Genomic DNA, 16,439 nt, shown 5'->3' on the forward strand with positions numbered 1-16,439 from the left:
GGTTGTGGTCATCAAAAATTATTTTCTCAAGATCAAGTGGGCCAGAAAATGTGAAACTTATCTGGAAGATGCCTGAGGTAGTGTAGATTCTAAATTGTTCAAATATTGGCTCTTTAAAAGGGTGGGGCCACAATAGGGAACCAAAGTTTTACACTGAAATGTATATAAAAAATCCTTAAAAAAACTTCTCAAGAACCACTGGACAAGATAAGGTTAAACTTATATGTGGAAGCTTTCTGAGGTAGTGAAAATATATTCATACTGTACAAATCATGGCCCTGGGGGAAGGGTCGGGCAACTATGGGGAATCAAAGTTTTACATTGAGATATATAAAACGTATGAATTATGGACCTTTTCTATGCCCTGTTCACACGACGAGTTTAATTCGCATTAAATTAATGCGAAGTAAACTAATGCGAATCAAATTAATGCGAATTAAATTGCGTTCACACGACAGCTAATGTGAAGTAAACTAATGCGAATTAAATTTTTTCTTCTACAGTCAGGCGTCAGTAAGTCTATTATGACGTCATTTGTAAATCACGTCATGTATGCAGAGCCATCCTTTAATACATCATGTAGTGGCTACAGGTATTCATTGATTTTAGTGATTAATATACTTTCCCTCAATTTTTTAACCAAATATAGCACAAATACCTATATATAACCACCAACACGTGTCCTGTGACTTAATTCTGGCCTTACGCATGCGTCAAAATTTAATTCGAATTAGCTTCGCTTAGCGTTCACACGGAGCTAATGCGAAGTAATTTAATGCGCAGTAAATTAATTCGAATTAAACTAATTCGCATTAAATTCACCGTGTGAACGCTAAGCGAAGCTAATTCGCAGTAAACTTACGTTTAATTCGAATTAATCTCTCCGTGTGAACAGGGCACTAGAATCAATCACCCAGAAAAGAGGAAATCTATGTGAAAACTTTGTTACATAGTTTAGATTATAAATTGATATAATCACGTCCCCTAGGAGTATGATTATGCCAGTATAGGGAATCAAAATATTACTAGGGGGGAAATCTGATGAAGAACAGCAGGTAAAACGAGTCAGGTTAGCGTTGTTGCCCATGGGCCTTTTGATTTTTTTATTTCTTAGGCCACACCAATAAAATTTATTGTTCGACTGACCCGCACGATAGTATTTTAACAAAACTATACAAATAATATTAATTTAAAATTCCCGCACCATTGGAATTCTGTGCTATTTTCTGTTACATTTCCGCTCTATTTATCGTTCTTTTAATCTACTTAATCTGCAAATCAGAAAAAATATAATTGTCCGCTCAAATTTTTTAACGCCCCGCCTTAAAATTTTGCTTTCAAAAAAGTAATAATATTATTATTTAACCGCTAGCTCGCTCTTACTTTTCTCATCAAATGTCCGATGAACAAGAAACTAATTGGTGTGGCCTTACTTTAATTTACCTTGACATTTGAATAAATACTTTTTGTTGTGTACTAAACCTAGCTGCAATAATGTAGCCCTCTCCTTTTTTTTGTACTAAACCCAGTTTTTAAGAAACTATTCGATCATTAGACAAAATATCAAACTTCATGTCGCATTACTTATAGCTGCAGATCTATGTGTAGCTCTCTGTTTTTTTTAAATATTGGATATTGGGTGACCAGAGAGCTTAACAGTGCCACCCACTGAAAAAGGCTTACATGTGTATATCTATTATTTTTATTCATTTCAAAATTTTACTAACTTTGTCTTCCTAGCATATATTCATTATTATTTCCACAACAAAACAGTAGTAAAAACCATTGAAATTTAAGCCCTTCTGGGCCTTGAAACCATTGAAATTTCACTTATAAACCGCCATGTTAGATGGCAAATTATTGGTCCAGTGTACTTTGTGCTTGACTGAACATGCAGTTTTGTCATGGAAGTACATGTAGTATAAAAATAGGCAAGAAACTCTTGATTTGTAATATTTTGAAATATACAGTGAAAAAAGTCAAGAAACGTACAACACAATTTTTGGTGTGCAATATACACTTATTTTTCAATGGCCGTGAAATGGTGTCACATAGCTCTGGTCGTCCAACCCATTTTTTTAGACCAGAGAGCTACAGATCTGCAGCTACATTACTAATTAACCCAGGGCAGGTCTTCTTCTTCTTCTTCCTTTTAAACCACAAACCACCTTCTGGTGTATTGTCATGATTGGTACTATGTACACTTGCCCATGAGGAAACAACGATCTATTTACAGTTCATAAAAACCATTCTGGTGATATTTACAATTAAAACTGTCGGAGCTAGGTCATTCTGATTGCCCCAATGCTGTTTTTGAAACTCTCCAGGCTAGAGGCACTGACAGAGTAGATGGTAGGTTGTTCCATAGTGTTATTGCTGATGGAAAGAAGGACTGCTGATGACCCTGAATTCTGGAGTAAGGGAGCAAGAACCTGATGTTATGGCCCCGTGTTGTTAAGTTAGCTCCCCTTGGTACAAGGTAGTTTTGCGTTGGTGTTGCGATAAGATGGTGAACAATACGATAAAACATGATGACCTTTGCTTTATGTCTGCGCTCCTGTAGTGTTGGCCATTGTAGATCTTCGAGCATCCTAGTCACACTGCTAGTTGTTCTATAATTCCCAGTAATGAAGCGTGCTGCTTGCCTTTGTACCATTTCCAGTTCATAGATGTTTTTCTGAGTTACTGCATGGGTCCCATATGATGGAAGCATACTCCACTATTGGTCTTACTATTAACGTGTAACACTGCGTCTTGATAGTGCTAGGGCATGTGCTGATGTTGCGTCTCAGAAAAGCAGTGATGTTGTTTGCTTTCTTTGTAATTGTTCCAATGTGTTGATTCCATGATAAGTTGCTACTGACGTTAAGGCCTAGATATTTTGCTGACTTTACTGTGGCTATAGATTCTTTCCATGGATGGTGTAGTTTCTTATTATCGGTTTCCTTTTGTTGGTCACACGCAGCACTTCACATTTATCTGGGTTGAATGACATTAACCAATCGTTTTCCCATGACTGCAGTCTATCAAGGTCTTGTTGGATGTAATTGGTGTCTTCTTCTTTACTGATCTTTCTGTAAAGTAAACAGTCATCCGCAAAAAGATGGGCTGTTGATGTTACTCTTTCTGGAAGATCGTTAATGTAAATTAGGAAGAGAAGTGGGCCAAGCACCATTCCCTGTGGGACCCCTGATGTGACGTCTGATGTTCTTGATGACTTAAATTCCCTTCTAAGACGACCTTCTGAGTACGACCATTAAGAAAACTGTTGATCGCGATTCCACTCTTGAATTTTCAATAATTAAAAGTTACGATAAATCTAATATAATACCGATATTTACGTTAATGCCCTGCCTCTTATACCATAACAGTGACACTTGCTTAGGAGCCTTTGATGGGGCACCTTGTCAAAGGCTTTGGAGAAATCAAGAAGGACAGGGCTAGTCCACTTGGTCTCCACTATTCAATCCATTGGCTATAGCTCTTGGAGTGCTATGATGAGCTGGGATTCACAAGATCTTTGTTTGCGAAACCCGTGTTGGTAATCCGATAATATTCCATTTGCCTCAAGGTGTACGTGAGATGATCAGGGACGTAGCATCCGGGGGGGCCAGGGGGGGCCTGGCCCCCCCACTTTTTTCCCCAACATAACCTTTACTATAGTAAATGTTCATTGATGGGATGGTTGGCCCCCCCCACTTTATAACAATAGTATAGTGATAGCATGGATTGTAAGGAAAAAATTTGAAGTAATAGTAAGTTGGCTTTGAAAAAGTTGGCCATTACCCCCCCCCCCCCCCCCCCCCCCCTTTACGAAATAGGAGTTTCGAGTTTGGGCAACTTTTAATTTTCGTGTTTCTTTTTTTGCTTGTCAACTTTTTCAGGTAAGTAAAAAAAAATTTTTCTCAGGTTGGCCCCCCACTTTCAAAAACGATGCTACGTGCCTGATGATGTTGCTCTGTAGTATATGCTCCATTAATTTGCAACAAATAGATGTTAGGGAGACTGGTCTGTAGTTTGAAGCCTTTCCTGAGACTGTCTCCTTTTTTAAATAATGGTGTTATGAGGGCCTCTTTCCATTGATCAGGTATCTTTCCTTGTCCAATGGAAGCATTGAATATGGTGGTAAGTATGGGTGTTATTTCATGTCATGTCTTATGGACCTATGATCCTATATAGTGCTTTTTAGGGGCTACCAGCTGCTCCTCAGACTGCTAAAATGTACTTGTCATTTAAAAGCACTTTGATTTGAATTTGATGAGTCGTAGCAGAGATGAATTGGAAAAATTTGATTCCATTGCAATTAAACTTATTGCACTTTTTTGATAATTGAAATATTAAAGCTGAAAAGCATAGATCTACAACATATTTCATGGTTTGAATTTTCGCGCGTTTGTATGTATAGTCAAGTCACATGACATCAAGGCCAAGCTAGGTCACATGACAGGACAATGGTTGACGGCTTTCACTTTGTACGCAAGGGAAAATTTCGAATGTTGTCTTTTCAGCGTGACATAGGTGCAAATGAAATGCAACGATACAACTAAATGAATGCAGACAAACATTTCTAAGTGAAGGTAAAAATATTCATGTGATTGTTTATTTATTCCATTTTTTAACCTGAGTTGTGTAATCATGCATGGATTTTCGGGTCACCTGAGCGCTATGTTCTAGTTATTGTTATTCAACCACAGATTTCTGCACTTCTGTCTAGATTGAACTGACTCATAACTTATGCAAATACACACAAAAAATGTATCACAGAGAGATAAATTACATGTAGTATGATGACTGAGGTACACAATCCTGATTTATTGCAGAAAACGACAGCAACATGTTATCGCGATAATTATGCACATAACTTTATCATACCCTAGATTGTTTTTACTATCTACAATGCCAGCATATTCAGAGGTCTAGTGATCGTGGTATTTTCTAATCCGGCCTCTAATTAAGTGTAATGAGTGTATCTTGGATGTAAAGTTGAGAACTTGTCCAAAGCTTCAGCTTATATTTTTAACATGTTTAAGTTCATGCAATTTTTTTAAATTTTGCATGCTTCTCTGTTTTTCATCATTCTTATGGAATGAAATAGGATACCATTTAAAATAGCATAAAGGTAACACATTACTGATGTGGAATCTCAAAGCAAATAAAGAATTGTGTTTCACAGGAAAATAAATCTTTATAATTATTTGTTTTCATTTCAGGGGATACTGACAACATTTCCTAAGGCTTATGTCTGATCACAGCGAAGATGAGGAGACTGATGAGTCATCGTCCCTTCTTCCCAAGAGGAAAGATCAGAGAAACTCAGTAGAAGACAGAAAATCGCCGTACTCCAATTACTCATCCTTACCAGATGCTAAACAACTGTCATCGGCTACTGATGTGAACAATGAATATGAACGAGTACCAGAGGATGACACCAGTTCCACACCTACCTCAGAAACCACTGGATTCTCTTTCTTTGCGTTACATAGGAAACAAAAGGCCATCCTCTGTAGCATTTGCATGGCAGACTTTCTTTCTTATCTCTGCTTGTCACTGCTTGCACCATTTTTCCCACAGGAGGTGAGTTCAAATAATATATCATTTAAACAATAAAATGCTTTCAAAGAGAATTTATACCATGTTGCAGAAAAAATACATAACCCGCGTATCAGCGGGTTATATACATTTTTTTATGTCTCTAACAACAAACAGCATTGTTTATATTTATATGTGTTTAAATTATCATTTTTAGGATTAAAAATATTAATTATTGTGTTAATATCACTTTGCTTTTGCTTGCATTGATGTGTACCTTGAAATGTGCACTGTGAAAAACATGCATGTAAATATTCATACATACATGTAAATTTATTTACACTTTTTGCATGTACATGCTTTTTATGATGTAATCACTGTGTTTTGCATGTTTTCCTTTATAAATTTTAAACAACGCATGTATCATGTAATTGTGTTTTGCATTTTTCTTAAAATTTTTAAACTGTATGTACTTAGAATACATTAAACTTAGAGAAGCAGTGAAAAATATCTAAATACCTTGCTGAATTACTCAATGATAATCTAAAACTGCATGTACTTTTTTTATTTGGTAATATATTCTAACACACTTTTGGTCCATTAAGTTTAATTACTGCTGTAAATTCTTGAATATCTTTAAAAAATGACTGGTAATTTTAACCTTCTCAGATTATTGAGATTAAGTGTCCAGTTTTTGTGTGTGTTGATAATCAATAAAATATCAGTTTTCTGTAGAATAAAATAAACAAGAGATGAGTCCATAGTAACATTATTTAATTATATACATTTTGTATATGCATATATGAAGTACATGTATGATATATATGTGCATTATTTTGTTTCTTGTAGAATAGTTACACATAGTACCAAGCATCTCCAATAGCATTCAGTATTTGGTATAAACATGCTTTTGTGTTTGTAATGGTGTGTGAATTCTAAAAATTTGTTTACATTTCTGTACATGAAAAAAAACTACTCAAATTATATCTACACATGTACTTTAAATTCATTCATTAGTTATACTCAGGTGACTGTTAATGCCCTTGGACTTCTTGTTAAAATAGAACATTAACAAACAAAAAACTATTCACCACTTATATATCTTTTAAACCAATTAACAAAAAACGTGTCACATGAAAAAGCTATTTGTGTGAAAACTTCGTAAATCTGAACAAGTAACTCATAGTAATAACAAGTTAAAATGATTTCTGTTTAATTTATTACTCAAATAAAAGAAATATTGTACATACATTAAATATACTTTTGAGTATTTTCATAATGGTTGTGATAGACCTTTAACTGATCATTTATTTCAGGCATCATCAAAAGGCGTCAATGATACGATATCAGGCTGGATATTTGGAGTGTTTGCCTTAAGCCAAGTTGTGTTCTCTCCCTTTTTTGGAAAAATGGTGAGTTTACTCCTTCCTTCTCTCTCTCTCTCCCCTTTCTCTCTAAAACAACAGGTAACATATTGTAATAAGACTAGCCTTAAACAATTTTAAACAAGGACACTGCAGAATAGAGCACCTTAATGCAAAAGAGCACACTGACTGTGGCAGATATAAATTATTACTTACATAATACTTTCATTATGCACATATACACACAGTGACACACCAATTCACACAATGTGTTACTATATCCCCTCCAACTTTCTTGTATGAGAATAATAATTTTAAGATTGTACATTTTATTGGCTGAAATTTTTTTTCTCAAATTTGGATATTTGAAAAGAAAGACGTAAATGATATCGATCTATTTTTTCTTTCAGCTGCCATATGTGGGCATCAAATTCATGTTCTTATCAGGGTTATTCCTAAGTGGTGGATGCACTCTCTTGTTTGGGTAATTTGATATACTTATAAATATATATAATGCTACTTATACTCTCACAGACCGAATTCAAAGAACTGACACAATGCACACATACAATAAATTAAAAAAAAATCATAGAATAAATGTATACATTAATTTGTTTTACTATATATCATTTGTATCTAACCTTTTGAGCATATATTTTTCAGTTATAACTAATGATAACATAAAAGCTTGCTCTCGGATCTTAAAAAAAAAAAAATGAAGAGATACATTTACAACATACATAAGATTCCTTTTTGTAGATTTACATATAACAATGCATGATTTGACTTATTAGGGTCACGCTGTTCGGACGCCTTATAGTTATCAGTCTGTCTATCCATCCATCTGTCCATCCGAGATCTCTTGTCCGGAGCATATCTCCTCTTTCCAATCTGGCTCATACTTCACCTATAGAGTGTCTTTGGGTAAAGGTTCTGCAGTGACCCTGAATCATGTTTCTAGGTCTAAGGTCAAGGTCATAGCAGAATTGTATGAAAATCCTTGTTCAGAGCTTCTCTTCTCTATCATTGGTCCAATGTGGCTCATTATACTTCACTCACAAGGTGCCACTAGTCAAGGGATGTGCATTGACCTTGAACAAAGTTTCTAGGTCAAGGATCAAAGTCAAAACCCTTTTCAGCTCCCTTACATTTTCATGTTCATTGCTGAAAGCGGGGCCCTTTGAGATGGCCACCATCTCAATGATGTAAGGTAATCATTATATTTCATTAAGTTGACACCTGTTTTACCTCTTACTATCTGTGACTTTTTCCAGTGCCATGGCCTATGTTCCGGTAGATGACGGCCCCCTGACTTTCGTGGTGCTATGTTTCTTACTCCGGGTCTTTCTGTCTGTGGGATGTACTGCCCTCAATACAGCATGCTACACTGTCTGTGCCAAAGAATTCCCAGACCATATTGCTACAGTTTTTGTAAGTCTCTCTATTGTACATTTATTTATTATGTTTTATATTCATCAGTTGTATAGACACTTGAAAATAGACATTTATATACCTGTACTGTTGAACTTTAGTATCTTCAACATCTTGCATAAAGAAATACATGTATGTCAAAGTGATCAAGAAGTTTCAGTTATATTTTCAATTATATTTTCTTTATGTATACTTTTAAAAACATTAATATCTTTAACCTTTAGACATTTTGATGCTAGTGTTCTTTTCTTGGCCTTCTCAAGTTCAGGTTACAATATTTGACATTGTAAGGTTACTTATACCACGCCGTATTTTTTCTTTCAGGGTATTGGAGAGGTGTTTGTGGGTGTGGGATTCATGTCAGGACCAGCCATTGGTGGTGTTCTCTATGGGGTATATACATATGTACTTGTTAAAGGATTACTTAATTTCTTTGCAGAAGAATCTAACTATCACACAAATTTCAAGTGTTTTATTTTGCCCCAAATAAAGGCATGGACAGGGGCTTTAAAGAACTTTTCTATCATTAAATAAAGCAAGATATTTGTAATCTGTTTTCTAAGTAAAGTTATTTTCAAGGTATATGTAAGTTATATTCATTCTGCTAGATAGCCTGTCATAACTAAGTATTTTTAAGAGCATGTTCAATTTTTGTGCATGTACATGTACCGTAATACATTTACTGTAGATTCCTTACTGCCCAAGTTCTTATAATATCATGAAAAGATTCAATGTCAAATAGGAAGAACATAAATTCACAAGTGGACTGTTGATTCATAGTTTGAGCATGTATTCATATTATTCAATGAAATCTTTTATTATTTCTGAAAAAAAAATTGAATGTTCATGTGACTTTTCTTGAATTGTTTCAGTTGGGAGGGTTCTTTACCCCATTCCTAGTGATTGGCGTCCTCATTATAATCTGTGTTCCAGTTAACTGGATTATTCTACCTCCTGATGACCGTAAGCCACACAGCTTTATAATGAACTTTGAATATAGTGGTTATGTGGCTAAAGCCTTTGGGAAAAAGTTTTGATTAAGTTTCTTTGAATAAGATTTGCAAAATTTCATTGTATTGATGAATCATCAAAAGATCTCAAAGAAGAATATAATGTGTGCCTGTAGACTAAATACTATACGAGGGTTGTCCCAGAAAAACACGAATATTCTTAATATCTTTTGTTTTACTTGGACTATAAAGTTAAAAATTGGCATACTGTAAATCATAATGAACATATTTTGAATGATGCCTAAAAATTTCATTGAAATACCTCTATAAATAAAATTTTCCTCTCAGGTAAACGAATCTATCAAATCAGCTGTCGGCGCAAGACTGACAACGTCAAAATGTATCTCGTATTGTTTACGAATTTTTTCTGGAAAATGTGCCTCTATAAATATTCATTTAATCACATTCAGCAATGTATTTAATTTTGTTTTAGTTACCAAGTTATACATCTCAAATACTAGTATAACCTAAAGATTGGGGAGTTAATTCTTTCAATAGACAATTTCAAAATCCCGATCATAAACCTAACGGATCAAATTATTAAACAGCAGTCTTCACGTATGCCTATGACGTCCTGGTCTTGCCTTTTCAGTTCGTCTTTATTTACTAGTATGTGGTCTATTCTCTACTATCAGATAAGCATTCAAGTCAACCTGAAACCTCTTTTACTTGATATAAACCTGTTTCTCATAGCTATGTTTATGTTTTTTCATCGTTAACATCTTTTTTTTCTCTACGTACATATCCATATTCCGCTCAACATAGTGTTGCTTGATAATTTAGTGCTCCACATTACCGCTTATCGTCACCATTTTTGACTATGTCTAATTGAAAGCGCTTTGGTATATATCGTCATATAACTGCCAATAATGATGTCAAATAAATGAAATTTTAAATACAAGTACACCAAGTCATAGAGTATTTATGTAAGTAAAATTTTTGACATTACATTCTCATGTAGCCTGATGACAAGGAAAACTTCAATGACAATGCTATTTGTAAAAGTAAAAAAAATTGTCGTGCGCCAACTACCGATATTTAACATCATTTATATGCTATTTTTATATGCACATGCCATCACAGGCACATAATATTTTGTCAGAATATCTAAAAGATGATTTCCCAACAGCATGCCAAATATTATTAGCTTTGGTTTAACAGTATTGGAAATATTCAAAAAGTTCGCGTTTTTCTGGGACAACCCTCGTATTACTTGAACTTGTCAATTTATATCGTATTTCGTGAAATTTGTTTATTTGTAGGTTTTGAGCAATCAGAATCAAGTACCAGTAGCCTTACATTGCTGAAATCACCCTCCATTATTGTAGCGTCCTTAGCAATCATTGTAGCCTCCTTTATTTGGTCCATACTAGACCCAACACTGGAACCTCACTTACGAGAAGTAAGGGTTTATTACAATTACTTATTTCATGTCAGATAAGATTTAATTTTCATTTGAAAAGAAGTTTGAAAATTATGATTTCTGCTGTTGACACTGTAGAACTTTCTTATCTCAGACTCGATAAGATCAAATAAAAAAAAATGAGTTGTCTGAAGGATTGGAATATTAAGATTGAAATAGCAGTACTTAAAAAAAGTGGTTGATGCCTTCAACTCATTTGGAATGTCCATGGTTTCTGAGTGATGGAAATACAAAAATTCATTGAAATTTTTTTTAAAAAAGCTTTAATTATAAAATGGAGAAAACTCCAAAGATCTCATTGCAGAAATGTCTTTAAAATTTCAGTTTGACCTTGGTCCGGAGTTAATTGGTGTACTTTTTCTGGTCATGTCAGCATTTTATGCCATTTCATCACCAATCTGGGGATGGGTAGCAGATAGATGTGTAAGTATTCCATGTTCCTCTTAAAACTGTAGAAGAGTTTGGCATAAGTTATATTTTTTTATTGAAGAGGTAACGTTAAAAATTTCAAACAATTTTTATTCTGTTAAACCTAACCAAGGTGGCAACTCTTAACATACATGTATGTTGTGATATTGTTTCTCTGACCTTCTTTTGTGGAGAATAAGAAATGGATTTGTTAATAAAAGAAATTGAGAGAGATCATACAGAAATAAATGTTTTATTGATATTAACTTTTCCTCGTAAAAGTTAGGAGGTCCGTGTTTGAGGTAAGTAAGGAAAGTTGTATATTGTATACCCTATCAGCTCACCTGAGCTAAAATCCCAGCTAGTCTTATCAAAGCTTGTGTGGTCGTCTTTTCTTTTCAAATGTTTATCTTCTTGAGAACCATTTGACTAATTTCAATGAAGTTCTTGAATAATAATCGTCCATAATCGGCCAAGGGGGGGGTGGGTTTAAAAAATATAGATGTTTCAAGAAAAATGCCCCATTGCAAAGGGGAGAGAGATACTAAATGGTAAAAGTAAGATGGGCCCATTACAATATGAAATCTTCAGAGGTTCCAGACAAGGAAAAACAGGATATTGATAAATGGTCTTGTATTGTATCTGGTTCATTTAGATCATTAACTTAATTAAAAAATTAAATAAAGGAACAAATCCTTTATTAATCTTCTCGTGCAAGAAGAGCAGAAGCACTTTCAGTCAATTACATGTAGATATCCCTATGTTGTACATTTTCAAATCTCATTCAAAACTGGGGGGGGGGGTATGTATATGTAAAGGTAGAGAATAATTTTAGATACAAAGAAGTCAAGCAAATAATTAAGCAAGCATTTTCATTTATTTTAGATTCAAGTATTCAAGAGAAAGGTTCAAATTAATGATTCTATTACCATGGTAGTTTACATTGACAATTGTGCACATTGAAAATTTTGGCATATGTATAACAGTCAGAGGTTTTATTTTCACATGCCTTTGTTAGAAGAGGAAATTTGATGCAGGTGAGTGTTATGGACCTTTGGCATCTTGGCATATAATCTTGTCTTGGGTATAGAGGAATCACCATATCTGTGAATCTGTATGTTTGTAGCACTTCAAATCCAGGCTGAAAAATTGTAACAGATCAGTATTATAATTTCATACTTACTGGGCACAGAGACTTATTTTAACTGAAACTGAGGAGCAATGAGACAAGTTCAAAGTTACAAGGACAGGTGGTGTAATAGATTTCTCTGAGATTTGTATGTTAAGGATATGTGTAAGCTCACAAATATCACCAGAGGATATATTTTTTTCTGAAACAAATTCAATTAAAAAGGTCAATTAAATATGCAGGAGTTGCTTATTTGTAAAGGGGAGGTAATACAATGAGATTCAGCCTTTTGATTATTTCCCTTATATGTCTATTATTTGTTATTTTTAGCCAGACAACAGACTCCTGATGATTCCGGGTTTCCTGTTTTCTGCTGTTGGCATGGCACTTTTAGGGCCCTCTACACTGATAGGGTTTGAAGAAGATTACAAGTTAGTCTTTCTTTTCAAGTTTCTCAAAGCTGTCAATTAAAAAAATGCATATTGCTGTGAATAATGAAAAAAATGTTGATGATTAATTGATTTACTTGAATGGATGTTGATTGTTATTTGGATGTATAAGTTGGTTATGTTTTATTTAAGAAATAAATAACAAGATGGGAATTGAAGTTTCCCGTTATATGTCAGAAGATTTATTATTTAAACTTGTTATTTATTACTTATATATACATTTGAGATAGACAATTGAATATTTCTGAATTTAAATTATAGCACTAACCGTCCGTCGTAGATTTTGAAAAATGACACAAGGTGTAAATCGGCTTGCATGGCGGTTACGCTTCGAATTCATTAGGCTAAGGAATCTATTTCGAAGGGAATATTTTGTGAAAGGCTACTTGTGATCAGTAATAGCGAACAGATTGTTGTCTGGGAATATTTTATTCGTGAAAAATGATAATCGATGCTGAAAAGACACAAGAAACATGTCCGAAGTTTGATGATAAAAAGTTGGGGGAATTTCGGTCGCTGGAAAGGGATGGATGGATCCGATGGACTGAAACACTTGTCCGAGCCAGTTAAGTAACTAAAGGCATTTCGTAAAACACTGATTACAAGCTTTACATTGAACTACGAAAATGCCGAGGTGTTTGGCAGCTGTTCATGGCATGATTGCAAAGATATTTTCCAACAGATTTACACAAGTAAAATTCAAAGATAAAATAAAAGTTTATCATGAAAAGTTAACCAAAATCTATCCAAAAAATAAAAAAGATGACAAAATGAAGAAAAATTGCTGTGAATGTACACATGAAAAAAACTGTTGAAATACTTGTTTACATTTAAAATAAAATAATTATCATTTTACTTGCTTATTTTATTCATTTTATTTTTTATTGAAAAGCAAGTACAGCAGGTCATTTTATAATTTATGTACTTGATTGCGCCGTTGTCATTTGGACCTCTGACAAACTTCATACAGAATTGAAGATATTTTCTCTCTGTATGTTTATATAATGGAGAGATACCACAAATGTATATATAATAGATTATTGGCTAAAATGACCATTTTGTGAACCATGCGCACTAGGAATTAATATATTAGAATTTTGATTACTTGAGTATTGTTATGTTTTCAGTGTGCTGTGGTTGAACATTTTGGCCTTAATAATACTTGGTATAGCTGCTAGTCTGGCATTAATTCCAACCTTTGATATCTACCTCTACATTGCTGAGTGAGTATTCATCAAGTTAAAATTAAACTTTTGCATATATTACTTGTATTACTAACTATATGCACTGAAATGAGAAAAAATGTCAGCATTAACTATAAATAAATTTTTTGTAAGTTAGTTTTACTGTAGTGTGTTTCACTAAATTTTGTATTATGTCTTTGCTATCCTTTCTGAAGCTGAACAGAACATGCATATTGCCTTGATTTATACAGAGATTTAGGTTTTGAAGATGATATGAACACCTACAGCTTAGTAGCAGGCTTATTTGGATCCATGTATGCCTTTGGGTAAGACTTCAGCTTATTGCCATTGTACTCTGAGGGGTAGCAGTTGGTATCATTTGTCACATGACCTTATTATAACTACCGGTATGTTGTATTGATGACTTAAGTATCAAGAATATGCCTTGCTGTCAGAATAAGAGAAAATACATGCAAGGACTATCTCTTTATGACTTGCCTATAAGTAATTACTGGGTATATACATAGTTGGTTTATAAGTCGATTGTAAATTTAACTCCCCTTATAAGTAAAATTTTTTGCCAAAGTCTTATAGGCGAGTATATATGAAAATGTATATCATTCTAATATTAATGCTCACTTAAGATACAAAAACAAATTAAAATAGTAGTGGCTGTTAACCAGAATACATAAATTACATATATTTTGATCAATAATGTTGTCTCATTTCTTTGTTTTTGAGAAACCAAAATTTAACTCCCAAAAAAACCGACTTATTGATATATGCTTATTTCTTGTATTTCTTATTTTACTCTATCATACAATTATTCTGTTTAATGATATTAATTATTTTAAGCATTCTATGAATCCTTTGCGGGTGTTATAATCAGATGACCATTAAGGTCCTTGGGCCTCTTATTTAAACATTATTTTGGAAAGTACGGCTTTTATTTATAAAATGAAAAGAAGAGTGTGACCTATTAAAATCTCCATGATCTCTACAAGTCTATAAAATGTTTCTATTTTGTAGAGATTTTCTGCACTATTACTGCTTTTGCCTGTCTTGGAATGGTAAGGTTTGGTAAAATTTTGCAAAAAGTGAGTACCATTTAATTAAAACTGGATGTGGTAGGATTTCAGTGGTGCTGCACTATTACTGCTTTTGCCTGTCTTGGAATGGTAAGGTTTGGTAAAATTTTGCAAAAAGAAAGTCAAACATGCCTAATGTAAGAGATCAGTGGGTTTTCTTAAGAAATATATATATATATATAAATATATATATGTATATGTTGGTACCCAAAGAAAACATTTTACCAAGAATACACATATGAAATATGAAAGCCATAACTCCAATCAATGAAAATTTATGGGCAAGGTCAAAATATTGCAGACGAAATGACAAATGGATAAACAGATTAACAGACAGATGAACAAAGCAAAATCTATATGATTCAAATCTTTGATTATAGGAGCCAAAAAAAAGAAATAGTCATCCATACATTGGATATTGTCTGATGCATGGTTAATTTTGGTCCAGTGCATGGTGACATGAACATACCAGTAAAAATAAAAACAGATCTAAAAAATATAGTTTTTATTCATTATTAATATTTTAAATATTTTGATGTTCTGTAGATTCCACTGTTGTTTCTGGACTATGTTTGTGACAAGTGTAGAAGGAAAGTCAAGATTGTAAAACCTATGACAAATAGCCAGGAGGAACAGACAAAGTTACTGGGTGAGAGTGTTCGGGAGGAGATTCAGGGGGATTACATGGCCTCCTACCCTCCCCTGACAGCCACAGAGGTCTAAGGTCAAATGTCAGCATCTACAGAGTTCAAAAGCACTGCTAAGTTAAAAGAAAAAAAATACTAGTCAATAACTTCCAAGTTTACACATCCTATTTACCTAGAAAATCAGATGATTTTGAACTTTGTTGTTCACAAGTATGTACATATCAATAAATCCAGTTTCTGAGGTATAGTGCTAATCTCAAGCAAATACACACTTACATTTACAGGGGCTGGTATCATAGTATGCTGGATTTTATGTAATCGCTAAAAATTCAGAAAGAAATAGTGTTTATGTAAAGTCAAACAGTATTTTACTGGCCCCTGTGATTGCATTGTATTATATCAGGAGAAATAATTTCCATGGAAGTGATATTGAAACTGTTTTGTCTGTGATATATAAATTGCATTAATTTTTCAAAAAATAAATCTGCCTTAATTTAATTGTAAATTGTGGTCATGTGTTCAATTGTTTTAGCTTGAAATCAGAAAGATTACTATTCCATTTTTATATACATTCCTAACTAAATAACATATTTTTGTTAGAATTTTAGATACACATGAATCTAAATTGTATTATGTTTTATATCATAATTTTTACATCACACCATGACATACACTGTATTTATTTATAATGAATTCTATTGGTTAATTAACTTGATTTTCCAAAATAAAAAATATTGTGTTGTACCTTTTTTAATGAAATTTTGAAAATATTGATCT

General features: G+C 33.5%; 1 protein-coding gene across 1 annotated transcript; it reads left to right on the forward strand.

Annotated features, from left to right (window-relative positions):
• Nucleotides 1–4,446: 4,446 nt before the first annotated feature.
• LOC134252682 (MFS-type transporter SLC18B1-like) lies at nucleotides 4,447–15,011 on the forward strand. Its single transcript, XM_062735179.1, has 13 exons — nucleotides 4,447–4,577; nucleotides 5,211–5,574; nucleotides 6,846–6,941; nucleotides 7,304–7,377; nucleotides 8,168–8,324; nucleotides 8,649–8,717; nucleotides 9,197–9,287; nucleotides 10,597–10,736; nucleotides 11,082–11,180; nucleotides 12,625–12,725; nucleotides 13,871–13,966; nucleotides 14,179–14,253; nucleotides 14,957–15,011. The coding sequence occupies exons 2-13, from the start codon at nucleotides 5,239–5,241 to the stop codon at nucleotides 15,009–15,011; spliced, it is 1,389 nt and encodes a 462-aa protein (XP_062591163.1). The 5' UTR covers nucleotides 4,447–4,577; nucleotides 5,211–5,238.
• Nucleotides 15,012–16,439: the final 1,428 nt, after the last annotated feature.

The sequence above is a fragment of the Saccostrea cucullata genome, unplaced genomic scaffold (assembly GCF_032062105.1).
Source record: "Saccostrea cucullata isolate Sc308-1 unplaced genomic scaffold, CSIRO_AGI_Scuc_v1 ctg99, whole genome shotgun sequence".
Lineage (NCBI taxonomy): Eukaryota > Metazoa > Mollusca > Bivalvia > Ostreida > Ostreidae > Saccostrea > Saccostrea cuccullata.